This window comes from Onychostruthus taczanowskii, unplaced genomic scaffold, assembly GCF_017590055.1.
Source record: "Onychostruthus taczanowskii isolate IOZ18803 unplaced genomic scaffold, ASM1759005v1 scaffold51, whole genome shotgun sequence".
In the NCBI taxonomy this organism is placed as follows: Eukaryota; Metazoa; Chordata; class Aves; order Passeriformes; family Passeridae; genus Onychostruthus; species Onychostruthus taczanowskii.
Window position 1 is genome coordinate 4,117,353 of NW_024502680.1, and position 14,409 is coordinate 4,131,761.

Here is a 14,409-nt window from a genome sequence, read left to right on the forward strand (position 1 = left end):
GGCTTTGTGAAAGCCATGGCACCATCCACTCACAGCAGCAAGAAATCCAGAACTGGGGAGAGGGCAGGGGGGCTGTGGAGAGAGCAGCCCTGGTGACTTGGTTTCAGCTCCAGACACACCAGGCTGCAGGCCCCAAATGCTGGGCTGTAGCCTGGATCCCCCAAGCACAGCCAGGGGCTCCTCCCAGCCCAGGCAGCATCCCAGGGCGCAGGCAAAGCAGGAGCCCAGGCAGTCAGGGAGGAACAGGAAGCAAGATCCTTTATTGTACACAGTACAGAATGTAATGCAGCTTTGCAGGAGATACATAGCCCTGCTTGAATAAAGATATTTCAAATCAGTCCTCAGATTAACTCCTTCTGCACTGCAGACCTGCCAGACCAAGCAAATGGTTAAAAACCTGTCCCCAAGGTGGGGTTCCCAAAACCAAATGCTCCCCATGGGTATAGGCCACTGCAGCCACCATGGGGAGAGCAACCAAGTCATTGTAGAGTTAATCTTCATACTTCCCAAAAAAAAAAAAAAAAACAGACAAAAAAAAAAAAACAACAAAAAGAAACCAAAAAACCAAACAAAAATTCCAACCGAAGCTAACTAAAGAAGAGAAAAAAAATCCTATACAGCATTTACAACAAAACATGTAGCCTGGTGCAGGGGAGGCAGGTATGGATATATGAGTGGTGGAGGAGTGTTAAGAGGTGCAGCGAGGGGTGGGGGGAGCTGGAGGGAAGTGGGGTATTGAGGAAGGGGGGTGGGGGACCCCCCATCCCTGCCCACCTCAGCCTTACAGCCCAGCTCCGAGGCCATGCCGAGCAGGGGGAGCACAGCTGAGCCAGTATTGGGATTCAGTCCTGGCTCCCCTGGGAAAGAGGACTGGAGCAGTGAAATGGAGTGGACCAGATCCTTCGGCAGCCGTCCCAGGAAGCCACGGGCATCGAGGGCTCCCCCTGCCACCAGGAAAGCCACAGGGGTGTCCCCAGGGACAGCAGCCGAGCTGCAAAAAATAGCTTTGCCTTAAAATACAAAAAATCTACAAAAATCAGTTTAGAAACCTTTAGTATTTTCCTAAAACATCCCAAAAAAAAAAAAAAAAAAACCAAAGAGGAAGTTAGTGTCAGGGTTTCCTCCCCACAAATGCAACCCATGGCCCATAGCCAGAGCTGGGGAGGATCATGGGCACGGAGAGGATGCAGGAGGTTCTATGGGAACAACAGGTTATATGGGGAGGGGGCTCAGGAAGAAGGCAGAAGGCTCCTCGGGGTTGGGGTAGGATGCTGCGCACATCAGCCCCGGGGCGCTGGCCCGGGCGGCCCCCCGCATCCCTCCTCTCTGTGCAAATCAAAGCCCTTTCCACCACACAAGGCAGCTACGCGGATTGTGCTCGATGCAAAGCAGATTGTCGTGACAATTGGCTCGGCAGCCACGCAGCCCAGCCCCGGGGCGCTGCCAGAGCCAGGGCCTGGGGGAGAGACTGCAGCTTTAGGCTCCCGGCGCCCCAAGACATCACACCGACGCATGGCAGGAGGTGCCAGCCACGGGCAGTCCTGTGCACTAGCCCTTGGAAAGGAAGGGTGGGAATTCGGCGGCAACACACGTGGGGCGTTTTAAATTCCTCGAATTTGTGTGTGCACCCATGCTGTTTTGTCGTTGGGGTTTGGTTTTTTTTTTTCCCCCTCTCTTATGGACAGCCAAAAATATTCTTTAGAAAACCGTGTTTGCCCCAGGTGCATGCGCTAGTGCCAATGGCTCTGCCAGCCGGCCGAGTCAGTAGGCGAAGCCCTCCGCGTAGGGAAGGCTGCCGCAGGGATCCATCTCCAGGAGGAACGCAGGGCTGTCCTCAAAGTGTGTCAGGGGCACCGTCTCCTCCTCTGGCACTGGGCAGTCCGGCTCTGTCTTCAGGAAAGGGCGCTGGTTGTCGGGATAGGCCATGGAAAAGAGGGCGTCGGGGTCACAGACGAATTTATAGACGTACCGCTCGCCGGCAACCTGCAGGGAGGAGGGAGGGGGTGAGGGGTGCCCCGAGCATTTCCCTGCCCTGGGGGAGCACCACACACCTCACATCGGACCTAATCCCTCTCCTGCTGCACCCTGGGACAGCAGGGGACAATCAAGCTGTGCTGTGACCTCACCTTCTGCATGATGCCCTTCTCGTAGTAGTAGCGCAGGGAGCGGCTGAGCTTGTCGTAGTTCATGGCTGGTCGGTTCTTCTGGATGCCCCAGCGCCGTGCTACCTACGGGGAGAGAGGTGGCAGCCATCAGGGCTCCAGCCAGGGCTGGAACAGGGATCCTCAGAGGGAAGCACAACTGAAAGGCAGGCTAGAGGCTTGTTTGAGGAGGCAGCTGGAGAGAAGGTGTCACCGTGGTCTGGGAGTGGCTCCCCGCCTGCCATGATAAATGCTCTGGCTGTGACCACACAGCCACTGCCAGATCAGGGGCCAAATCAAAAGTCATTTCATTAGGGAGAGCCTGCCAAAAAAGCTGCTTCAAAATACCGCAATTTCCATGCATGGCGCAAGAGATATTATGGGTAATTACCCACAATGCGCAGCTCGGGGCTGGCGACAGCTGCTCTCAATTACCCCCAAACAGCTCCTTCCTCCGTGCCACCCTCCCGTGGAGCTGTGTGGTTCCGGCACAGAGCTGCTGCTGGAAAACCAGGGCAAAGGGTGGGAGCAGCTTGGGAAGGAAGGAGCTGTGGCAGAGCAGAACTCAGCAAGGCAGAGCAGAGATGCAGCACCACCACGGCCGGTGACCACTGCCAGCCTCGGGAGCCAGCACGCGCCGTGCCAAGAGGCAGTGGAAGGTACTAAAGGCAAATTTCTACAGCTGACAGGAGAACACAGATACGTGTGGGTGGGAAGGCTCTGCTGCATGGGAAGGATCCACTCCTGCATCCCCACAGGCACTCCCCAGCTCCAGGGCAGGACCTCTCGTACCTCCTCAGGCTCGATCAGCTTGAACTCCATGCCCCGGCCGGTCCAGGCGATGAAGTGGGCGTTGGCAGGGTCATCCAGGAGGGTGACCAGGAACTGCCAGAGCTGCAGGGAGCCACGCCGCTGGTAGGGAGGGCCCTCACGGTACAGGGTGGGCTCCTGCTTCACTTTACCTGCTCACACAAAGAGACACCTGGTTAAACAGCCTGGCTCTGCCCGTCCCCCAGGCTGTGTCACCAGCAGGAGATATGTACAACAGCACGGGCCATCCCTGTGCCAAGACACCTGAGCAGGATCAGGCCATGGGGTGGGAGAGGTGCTGGGGATGGTGCTGCAGGCAGGTAGGTGTCAGTGTCAGAGATGGAGCATGGCGAGTTGCCACGTGGGATGATGCCCAGCAGCTCTCAAGAGCACCGTGCCAGCACTGCTTGGCTTTATAAACCAGGCACTGCAGATCCCAGCACCCCCACATCTTCCTCCATGAGCCCCAGTTCCCCTGCAGGCCTCCTCTGGGGCCAGATTCTTACCCTCCAGCCTCTCGGGTACCACGCATGTGTCATCAAAATACAATCGTGTGTCCTTTTCATATGAAAATCCTGTGGGGAAAACACCCTTTGTGAGCATAGGGCCCCTCCACTACCCTGGCTGGACCCCAAAAAACCCTGGCTTGGCTGAATCCAGCACAGGACCCCATGCACAGCTCTAGGAGCAGACCTATTCCCAGTTACTTCAGCGGCTGAGCTCTGAGCAGCTCTGCCCCCCTCATTGCTCCCAAACCCCACTGGCAGCTCTGCATTATCCCAGATTCCCTCACAGCACGCTCACAGGGGCTGCTGGCTGCTTTTGGGGCTGGTGCCAGCACGTGTGGCTCTCATGCGCCCCACAGTGCTCTCATGGGTTTTTCTGGGTGCCCAGGGAGTGCTGCCTGCCACAAGGGAGGGGTGGGATGGGGCAGGGCAGGGGGACAGTGGGGAGTCACTCACCGTCATGGCTGTTGGGGAAGACATTCCCCCGTAGGTACGAGGACTGGCAGTTAGGCACTTCTGAGGGGGAAATGAAATTACATTAGGGCTGTAAACCCTGTGGGTGCCACCATGGATTTTGGCAGCATATTCTTTACCCCAAGCATGTCCTACAGTGAAGTCTGGGAACCTTCCCCCCTCCCCACACTTCTTGGTCCACTACATCCATCCTCAACATTGGGGAAAAGAAACCCAGTATGATTTGGGGTGGCACTGGAATTTAGACTGGAACTGCTCAAGTTTTCACAGGCCCCACATGAAGGGAGGCACTGCTGCACCTCCCCTACCATCTGCTTGGCTGTGCCACCCTCCATCCCGAGGTTGGGGTATTTTTAGGTCCTAAGGCGATTAGAGGATTTTTCTGTGATGCTGGTAGGGTCCAGCAGCCAGCAATCACAGCTGGCCCTAGGCCAGAGCCAAGGGGGGACCCACCAGGCGCCGTGGGGCACCCCAGCCCCACCACACCACTGGCATCAGGTGTACTCCTGCTGTATCCCCTGGCTTTGGAAAAGGAGGAAAGAAAAAAGCAAAGCAGTACCCCAGCACCACAGCAGCTCCAGGGAGACACAGCACCCACTGCCTGAGCTCAACCCTGCTCCTGCCACGCTGATGGCAGAGATGCTCTGCTCCCTGGCTGTCCCTGGCTCACACGCACCTGAGTCAATGCAGTAGTCCCGGGGCTCCTGCTTGATGCCCATGGGGGGCTGGAAGCTGTGCCCGGGGGGACCGGGCAGGCCAGGGCCGCCGTGCTCGTAGAGAGGGTCGTGGTACTCCTGCTTGAATCCCTGAGGGGGGCGGGGGGCAGCGGGGCCCAGGGGCTCCGAGAGCTGCCGGTGGTAGATGGGGCGGCTGTCCCCCGGGACCCCGGCCTGCGGCGGGAAGGGGTGGCAGGGCTCCGACAGCTGCCTCTGGAACCTGCGGGAGAAGGACGTGCCATTACTGAGGAGTGGGGGTCAGCTCCCACCCCAAACCAGAACTGCCTGACAGCTGGGTGCCTTCAGCACCCACAGCAGGCTGGGATGGCTCCTCAGGAGCACAGCCAGCACAGGGGCTCATCCCACGGGGTGCTGAGAAGCCCTGTGCCCCTCTAAGCACTGAGGACCCCAAGATGGAACAGCAGGATAACGCATGGGCCACCTACAGCAAAACACTCTGGCCTTCAGGTATCTGGAAAGGAATGAAAACAGGAGAAAAAAAACACCCCCCAATGCTGATATCTCTGTAAAGCAGTAAAATCTGTCCCCAGCGTGGGGGCAGGGGCCAGGGATGCTGAGCATGGGTGGGCGCTTACGCAAAGCCAAATCCACTCCGCAGCTCCAGCCGGCTGCTAATCCGCCCGCGCAGCTGGGATTAAACCTTGAACTCGACAGCAGGGAGCACTATTTTGGGCTCCGTGGCGCTGCCACACTGCTCTGAGAGCAAGGTTTCTGCTGGTGGCAATGGACGAGGGACCATCTCAGGGGGTGCTGCCACATCCCCTCGTCCTCCGGCACCTTGAAAGGTGATCTTGGATCTCCGTGCGGCTCCTCTCAGCCGGCCCTGCACCATTTGCCTTTGTAACCCGAGCTCTCCCAGCTGCCGGGCTGGGATTACTCCATTTCCGAGCCATGTCCCTCTGCCCTTCCTGAATGAAACCCAAGCCCTGTGCTGGCACGGTGCTTCCCAAGGGGTCGCAGCCAGCCCCCTGCACAGCCTGAAGGTCACACGGAGCCCCGCTTTGCTGGGGAGGGATGCTTGCCTGCTGTGGGCACATTCCAAGGGCTTCCCTGGCCCCACTGCATGGCCTTTGCCAGGCTGCCACATCTTGTCCCGTGCCCACAGGGGTGACACGGTGGCTGTCACAGCAAAGGACATCCATAGGCCACAAGCAGAGCACCTACTGAGAGTACCCACAGGAGCAAATCCAGGGTGAGGGAAGGGACTGGCAGAGCCTCCAGGGATGTGGGAGTGATGGGGAGTGAAGCCACAGCCTGGAGAGGGAGGAGGGAACAGGGGTCTCTTTTGCAGCCCACAAAATCATGGAGATGCCATGCAGTGCATGGGGAGCTCTGGACCACCCCCAGCCCGGGGTGCACACGGGCAGGACAGAGATGGTCACAGCTCCACAGCCCCACAGGGCTTGGGAGGCAGAGCTGCAGTGGGTGGGAATGAGGAGAGCAGAGCCCTGACTCAGGACCAGCACCTGCTGGAACTGGGCTGGATGCAGGAGTCAGCCTCTGCCTCCCCTGCTTTCCCAAGAGGGAGGCAAAGGCCCTGCCCAATGTTCAGGGACTGGAAGGAGCAGGAGAAAGAGCCACAAGATCCCGGTAGGAAGTGGCAAGTTTTGCCACACGGGACAACATTTGTCCCACCAACTGCAACCACAGCACGGGGACAAGGAGAAATGCTTGTGCCTTTCTCCCCTACACTTTGGGACCACCGACCCAAGACTCCCCATAAAGCCTCAGAGGGCTCCTGCGGCCACTGGGCGCTGCCTCACCTGTGCTCTGCGGGGAACTGGTTCTCAGACATCATCTTTGGCATGTGGATGGGCGGGTGCGGCGGCCGCGGCACGGCGAAGGGCGGCTGCTGCCGCTGCTCCTGCAGCGCCGGGGCAGCGCCATGGGCCGCGGGCACGGCGGGGCGGTTTCCTGTCGTAGGCACTGCCGAGGGAGACGGGCCGGGGGGTTATGGTGACGCCGAGGGACAGCGCGGCGCGGCACAGAGTCCCCGAGGGCTCTGCAGGCAGCGCGGTGCCCGGGTTACCTACCAGCAGTTGTAGAGGCACTTGTCCCCATAGCCGGCACACAGAGCCTGCTCGTGGCTGCAGGATGACAGCTCCGAGGACGGGCTGGGCAGCTCCCGCTTGATCTTTGCCGGAGGTGGGGCGTGCAGGACCACTGCAAGGACACCGAGGAGGACACAGGCTCACCCACAGGGGAGAGGGCGAGGGGAGCATCACCCCTGCAAGGATCAGCTCTTTGCTTGGGAAGGAGGTGCTGACTTACGCCCTGGGAGCGCTCAGCAACTGAGGCAGGGCGATGCAGCGCCCTGCCAGGCCCCAGCACTGGCGGAGAAGTGAGCCAGGGGAGCAGGGGAGGCCAGAGCTGGGACAGCCACAGCAGCCCAGGACATTGTTCTCAGCAGGGGAATTGCTACAGGGGCTGTGAGAGGGGCACAGGCAGCTCCACAACAGCCTGAGATGAGACACGTGCTGTCCGCCAGCCCCTCAGCCAGGGGAGCAGAGCCCAGGCACCGCAGGCGGTGGCTGCCTCCCCAAGACACAGAGCAAGGGGTGCCGGACTGGAGCTCCAAGGCCTCACAAACGCCAACCCACTCGCCCTCGCAGGGACAAACCCACTTGCAGAGCTTTCAAGCGGGATCCACCTTCCCACAGCCAAGGTGGTCCAATGGGATCTGGTCCTGGGGTCCCACAGTTGTATGAGCTCAAGTGACAAACATCCCATTAAATCCAAATCCTCTCCACCCACTCCCAAGCTCACTTGCTATATATATAATTATAAACTGAGTAATATACGCTTAAGCTAATTAATTCCTAAAAGCAGGCGCCCTAGGAAAGGGAAAGCGCCTCAGAGCTCTGTACCTAAATAGTGCCTCAGAGGAGAGCCAAGACTAATCGGAAGTGGAGTATTAGCTTCATGTGAAGCCTAAACACAGCCCAGCTACACTGGAGAGGAGCAAATAGCTCCAGGACAACTGTTCACAGCTTGCCAGGTAATTAGCTGCTCCCCTAATTTGTCAAAACCTTTAAAGAGCTGCTGACTCCCCTTTCTACCCATCCCCCCTCGGAAGGCCTCAATACAGCTGGTACCAAGGGCATAAACCCCCCCCCCCCCTCCCGGAGAAGGATTTGAAACACAAAGCCCAGCGCTGAGCCAGCACAGCCCCCCACACGCCTTCCACCCGCTCCCAAGCCGGATTTATCCCACTCCTCCTTCCCCCCTCCCCAGCGAGCTTTTGCCACTCTCAGCACTTCCAGCCTCAAAAGGGGCCCGGCATGGCGGCAGCACAGCACCCCGTGAGCCATGGGAAAGCAAAGGGGAACTGCCTTTGGAAGGGCTCCAGCTGCCTATCGCGGGCATGGCTCTCCCAAACAGGCTCCGTGTTGTTGGAGCGAGTTGTTTTTCCGCCAGTCGTACAATGGGGTCTGGTTATTCATTGAAAAAAAAAAAAAAAAAAGCCTCCAGTCCCCGAGCAGGCACCACCCTCCATTCACAAACACTTCGTAGCGCTCCATTCATGTGGCTGAGGGAGGGAAAAAAAAAGAAAGGAAAAATTTCCCCAGAGCTTAGCACTGCCATTCAAAAAAAAAGGGAAATGAGCCTTAAGATCCTAACAGAGACCAGCTGTCCAAGCCGGGACTCTGTGCAACGTTTGGATTCCTTACACAAACACCGCGGGGCCGGCCGGCGCTGCTCAGCACGGCTGCTCCCGTGCCAAGCTCATGGCCAGCGAGGCTCTGGAGGAGTCTGGCGGGCACTGAGGGGCAGTTTTTGGGGGGAAGGAGCTGGGTTTGGGTCCCAGCAGCGAGCAGCCAGGTGGGAGGAGCTGCCCCGCACCAGCACCCAACACCTCAAAGGAACACTGGGCGCACAAGCACTTTTACCCTTTCCGGTCCTGCCCTGGGCACTGTAATTAAAAGCTAAAAAAATATATAAAAATACTCAGAGGGAGCAGCTCAACTACAGAGAGGGCTGGAGCAGATGCGTCAGCAGATCCACGCCAAGGCTGAGCCACGGCAGCAGCGAGGACACGCGAGGGTGCCCGGCTGCTTTCGCCTCCAGAGGTGGCAGGACCCTGGGGACGCCGGGCAAGGCACCAGCCACACGTGCCACTGCTGTGCCCAGCCAGGAGGGGAGGTAGGGGAGGCCCAGGCAAAGCCTCCCAGTGCCATGCAAGCAGTGGAAGTGGAAATGCCCCTAATGCCAACCATCAGACATCTCCCATGGAAAAGGGTGACACCACAAAGCCGCTCGAGGCCTTGAATTCCCAGTGAAACCCTTGATGGAGGACAGGGCAGGTTATTCCCACCCATCAGCACCACTGGACCTCCACGAGACTAAGCTCAGAGAGCACTGGCTGCCTCTCAATGAGCCAAGGGAAGGCAACCAAGCCACCACTTCCAGGCCAGGGACACTGGCACCCACTCAAGCTGTCACCTGGGAGCCGAGCTCTGCGCCTGCCCCTCCATCCCCCGGCACTACAGGAGGCACCCAAGGTCATAGCAGGAGAGGAGTCAGAAATAGAAGCCAGGATCCTGCTTTCCTTTGTTTAAACAAGTCTTCCTCACAAACAAACCTCCCTCTTTCATTTTGGTGTGCAAGAAACTCCCTGCCCTGCCCGTGGCTGCTGCCACGTGCTGCCTGTGCAGGGAGGCCACAGGTACCCTGGGGAAAAAAAAATCACTTCTTGTGGTGCTTGATCTCCTCAGCTATGATCCCATCACTTCCCAGGTACTTAAACAATCAGTGGAGACATAACACTGTATGTACACCCTCGGCCACAGGACCACACTGCTGGTGAGCTCACACCACCCATGCCCAGCCAGGGGTGCAGCAAGGTGAGCTCTGTGGAGTCACCACAGCCCCCTGGCTCCCATGGCAGGATCCACCACCTCCCTGGGCAACTTACAAGCACTGAATCTGGCCTCCTGCCACTCAGTCCAGGGCACCAAGAACAATGCATCCCTCATGGGGAGCAGCCTTGCCTTCCCCACAGTGAGATTTCCTCCCCAGCACAGCGACCCACTGCCCTCCGTATTACTTTGCTACCAAGCCCCAACTTTAAGACCCAGTCTGCCAGGGATCTTGGCTACAGAATTGGGAACAGAGAGTGGGCAGTAACAGAGCTGCAGGCAGCTATGAGGAGGTTTTAGCAAGGCAAGAAGGATTCTGAGCATCTCCAAGACTCCACGTGGCACATTCCCCACTGCAGCAGGGTCCAAACTGAGCCCGGTTTGTCCCTTTTCCCTGCTGTGCCAAGGAAGCTTGGCCCTGGGAATGCAAGATGGGGCACAAGACTCAGGTTTGCTCAGGATAAGAAAGCAGCAGTTTCCTCAGGGAAAAGGCATGGAGCCACACAGCTGCAGAAACAGAGTCCACAAACATCTGTAGGGACTGAGGACTGATCTACCTTTCCTCAGAAGCCAACGGAGGCTGAACTCCATTGTGCCTGCCAGCCCAGGAAGGCAGCACGTCCCTGCTAGTGAAAGTTGGGTGCAGACCTCAGCTGCACCAGGGCCATCCTTCTCTCCCTAACTACACGGCACACGCTTCAAAACTGGAGTTTCTCTGCTCTGTAAACTCTCTCTAGTGCAGGGATGCAAGAGCTGGGCTTCCCATTCCCCTCTGCCTCAGTCTGAGACCCTGCACAGCCAGCACTGCAGCAGCAAGAGAAACCTTTGCTTTCTCTCCCCAGGCAAGTTAAGGAAGGTTATTGCTGCAGGGAGTCACGCAGGCAGCGCTTTCAAGTGACAAAATAGTTTCAACACCAGGGCCAAAGGCTGAGCAGATCAGAACACTTTTAAGAGTCCTGACCAAATAAACGCCTTTTTCTTCTTCTCCTCTTTTTTCCTGCATCACCCAGAAAAGTTTGTCTCTCCTCTCTAAGCTCTTCAGGTTACAAGGAAAAAGAGACTGCCAAAAGGCACTGGAAACAGCTTCAGCTTCAAGAGCCACCCTCCCACGCACACTGCAGTTTCTGCTGCTCCGAGCAAGAGCTGCTGGGCTGTGCTGGGGATGTCAACAGACCCTTGTGTTTCTGACTCCGGGCTCGCCTTTTATCTCAGGGGAGACAGGGGAAAAAAAACACATCTGAAACTTGGGCTGTCTGGACGGGCTCAATGGCAAGCTTCCCACTCCAAAGTAACCAAAGAGCAATAATTAACGCGCGTTTGCTGTCGGAGGAGATACCCCGCTGCATGCTGCGACAGGGCTGGAATGAAAAATCTGTTCGACTGCAGGCTAAATTTGATTTCCTCCGAGTTCCGTAGCTGTCTGGCTCGGCAGCAAAACCCAGCCACCGACACCAAGCTACTACTTGTGCTTGCCAGGTAACAACTCAAAACATCCTGATTCCGCCCCCGTTCTCCCCCAGCCGACCCCGGAGCAGCTCCCGGAGCCCCACGCGCCATTCCCCGGCCCCTGCCTCGCCACCGACCCTCTCTGGCAACACAGCACGGCTCAGAACCAGCTCTGGCTCTTATGCAATTCACCAGGGACTGCATTTTCACTGGCCTCCTTTTAAAGAGGCTGGCTTGCCAGTGATTAATGCTGCTTAAAGCGGCTCAAGTTTCACCGCTCAGCCTCGCTCCTGCCAACAGCGCCGGCCAGGACTCTAAAAAGCTCTAGAAACTGCAGAGATTGTGGCTAACCAAGCAGCCCAGCACGGGTTATCTCTTCCACTTGAAAAGGAAAAGGAGTGTTTAGAAGGGAATCCAGCTCACTACGAACAAGCATCACGCCTCAGAGGAACCCAGAGAGCAGTTTAGAGCCATTTCCATGCATCTGGCCATAGTTTTCCCCATTAACAAAAGGCAGGACGTTGCACGCCGCATCTCCAGGAACCCAAACCACACGTGCTTTCTCCCAAAAGCCCTTGATTTCACGTTTCAGCCCCAGGAACAACTGCTTTCCCAAGGAAGCAACTCCAAACCCAGTGCAAATGTTTGCACAGGCACCCAAATGCCTACCCCCAGAGAACAAAACCCAGAACAATCACTTACAGTTGTCAGACTGGAAATCTGGGACAAACTGTTCGTCATCGGGGACCTGAGCTAAAAAAAACAAACAAAAAAGTTGGTTTATGGCGTTTTCAGTTCTCAAAAAGATGCTCACAGAATGATTTTACATGGCAAAAGGCGGAGGTGAAGACTTGCCTTCAGCTAGCCAGGCCTCTTGGAGCTGGCTGAGATCCTGGAAGAGCTCTGGAACAGAGTGAAAGACTTATGTGCTCCACAGAAGAACAAATAGAACTGCCATTATTTGCAGGATTATTTCTAAAACAACCAACACGAGGCAAGAGGCCTCACGGGGCCGGCCCTGCCTACCTTCCGAGTCATGGGCCAGGTCAGTCTCCAAAAATTTCCTTTTCCTATCGGACCCCGGCCGGCCTCGGCCCTCCTCTGTGCAGGACTTCTGCAAGGAACAGGGTGACAGCTGCCCGTGAGGGTGGCAGCCCCAAGGCCCGGGGTGTCCCCAAGGACAAGGGGGGTGCTCTCAACCATGAGGAGTGGATGCCCCAAGGATGGGGAAGGGGTGCCCCCAAAGCCGGGGAGGAAGGTGTCAGGGTGGGCAAACTTACCCCGGGGCCCATGAAGGGAACCTGCTGGTCGTAGAAGCCGTCCATGGTGCGGGCGAAGCGGGCAGTGCCCCCGGCCCGCTCAGCATCGACGCCGGCCCGGGAAGGGGGGTCCCGCCCGGGCTCCGGCAGGTGCGCGGCTGGGGGTGGAGGGGACGGGGACGGGGAGGGGTCACACCCTGGCCCCTGCCGCCCCCGGGGCTGGCTCGCTGCCGCCACGCCTCCCCGGGGAGCCGGCCCGCTCCTGCCGTGGCGGGTCGCAGCCCCCCGGTTCGTGATGTCACCTAATTTCTATAGAAACGGCCGTGACATCACGCGCCGTGGGAGCGGGAGGAGGCAGCGGGGCGGGCCGCTCTTCGCTTCGCCTCCCTTCCCTTCCCTTCCCTTCCCTTCCCTTCCCTTCCCTTCCGCAGCCTCGGCGGCAGCGGGACGAGCCGGGAGCGGGGCCGGGGATGGAGCGGCGCCTCTCCGAGCCCGGGCACCGCGCTGCCGCTCTGCGCCGGCCCGCAGCCCCCGAGCCAGCGGCCTCCGCCGCGCCCCGCCCCGCGCCGCTTGTTTACCCTCCGCGCTGGCCAATGGCGTGCCGCCGCTCTGCGGTCCGCGCCGTCTGATTGGCTGCGGGGTCGCTCCGCGCCCGCCCGCGCGCCGCTCCGCCGAGCACCATTGAGACCGGCTGAGTGGGCGGGGGCGGAGGCGACCAATGGGCGCGCGGCGATTTGCCTGGCTCCGCCCGGAACGTTTTTCATTCATAAAAAAATAGAAGGGGGAAAAGACTGACGGGTGGGGCCGGGGCAGCGCAGGATTTAAAGGGGCCGCGGCCCTTTGCAGGAGCGGGGATGGGGGCTCAGCGGCAGCCTTGGGGTGGGAGAACTGGGAGTGGGGGGACAACCCCGGGTCCGGGTCCAGGGTGGCGAGGAAGGAGCGGGTCCGTGCACAACGTGCCCAAGGAGCTGGCACACAGCAAGGCACGCAGGTGGCACGGACCTCGGGCCTCATGGCCCTGGGTCCCCTCTGCTTTCTTGGGACGTGGTTCCACACGAGCAAGGCAGCGTCCCTGCGAGCCCAGGGCTAACGCACGCCCGAGTACTGATTTCGGCAGCCTTTCCCTGCGGCCATTATTGCCTTTAAAAAGGGACACAGGAAAAATAGTTCCCACCTGCAAGGGCTTTGGGAGCACGGATCCCTCCGAGCAGATTCATGGACACACACCCTTGAAGGACACCAAACGTCCCAGAGGTTTGGGAGTGAATTTAGGACAGAATGGTGCTGCTGGGTGCCTGCCAGGCCCCTCACTGCAGCATTTCCCTGCTAAGTGCCTCAGTTTCCCTAGCTGTAAGAAGGGGGTGAGACCTGCCGTGGGGACCTGGCAGTGGCTGCTCAGGGAGGACCCAGCAGTTTGCACAAGAAAAACGGGCTGTGGGGAGGCCTCACATTGCTGTGCAGGGAGACTAGCAAGTTCTTGCCGGAGAAGGCAAAAACAAGGTGTTTGGTTACACACTGCACATCTCAGCTTGGGAAGGAGAGGAACCTTCTGCTCGGATCCTGGGAAGCTGCCCAGGGATTCGGAAGCCTCTCGGTGCAGAGATGGCCTGGCCAGCTTGAAATGCTCAGGTCATGGGCTTGTCAGTGTCCTGGGCGAGCTGCCCAGCCTGTCTTTGGGCTGCTGGAAGGAGCTCCTGTGTCCATGCTGGGTCACTAATGAGCTCCCAGAGTCCCCCAGGGCTCCTCCACCCCCCGGGGTGAGGGACCTCATGGCAGGTAGCTCGTGTGCCATCGTGTCCCGGGTGGAATGATGGGGGGGCAGCTGGGGGCAGGAAGCACAGAGGGCACGGGGTGTCCTTGCTGCTCAGAGCTGTTCCTGGGGGCTCTGCAGGCACTCGTGCTCTCACTTCCCCTCTGCACAAAGGCAACCCGATTAAATCACTGCAGGTAAAATTAGCAATGACACATGGGCGGGCAGGTGGCAAAACCCGGGCTGGGGAGCACGGTGGGCAGTGGGGATGAGGGGGTCCCTGCAGAGCTGGGGGCACAACGGGGAGCCCAGGGCAGCTGCAGGTCTGCACGGGACCCCTGGGACACGGAGAGGTGACGAGGCCGAGCGCGGCCACGGGAAAGGCGGGTGGGAGCTCACAGGAAGAGCTGAAACCCCTGGAGAGCCA

General features: G+C 58.8%; 1 protein-coding gene across 1 annotated transcript; it reads right to left on the reverse strand.

The window, feature by feature from the left end:
• Positions 1-245: 245 nt before the first annotated feature.
• ETV5 (ETS variant transcription factor 5) lies at positions 246-12,631 on the reverse strand. Its single transcript, XM_041416386.1, is given in 11 exon segments — positions 246-1,983; positions 2,127-2,228; positions 2,934-3,103; positions 3,458-3,526; positions 3,914-3,973; positions 4,608-4,867; positions 6,432-6,831; positions 11,676-11,726; positions 11,829-11,876; positions 12,000-12,087; positions 12,254-12,631. Coding segments are annotated over 11 exon segments (1,515 nt in total). The 5' UTR covers positions 12,299-12,631; the 3' UTR covers positions 246-1,761.
• Positions 12,632-14,409: the final 1,778 nt, after the last annotated feature.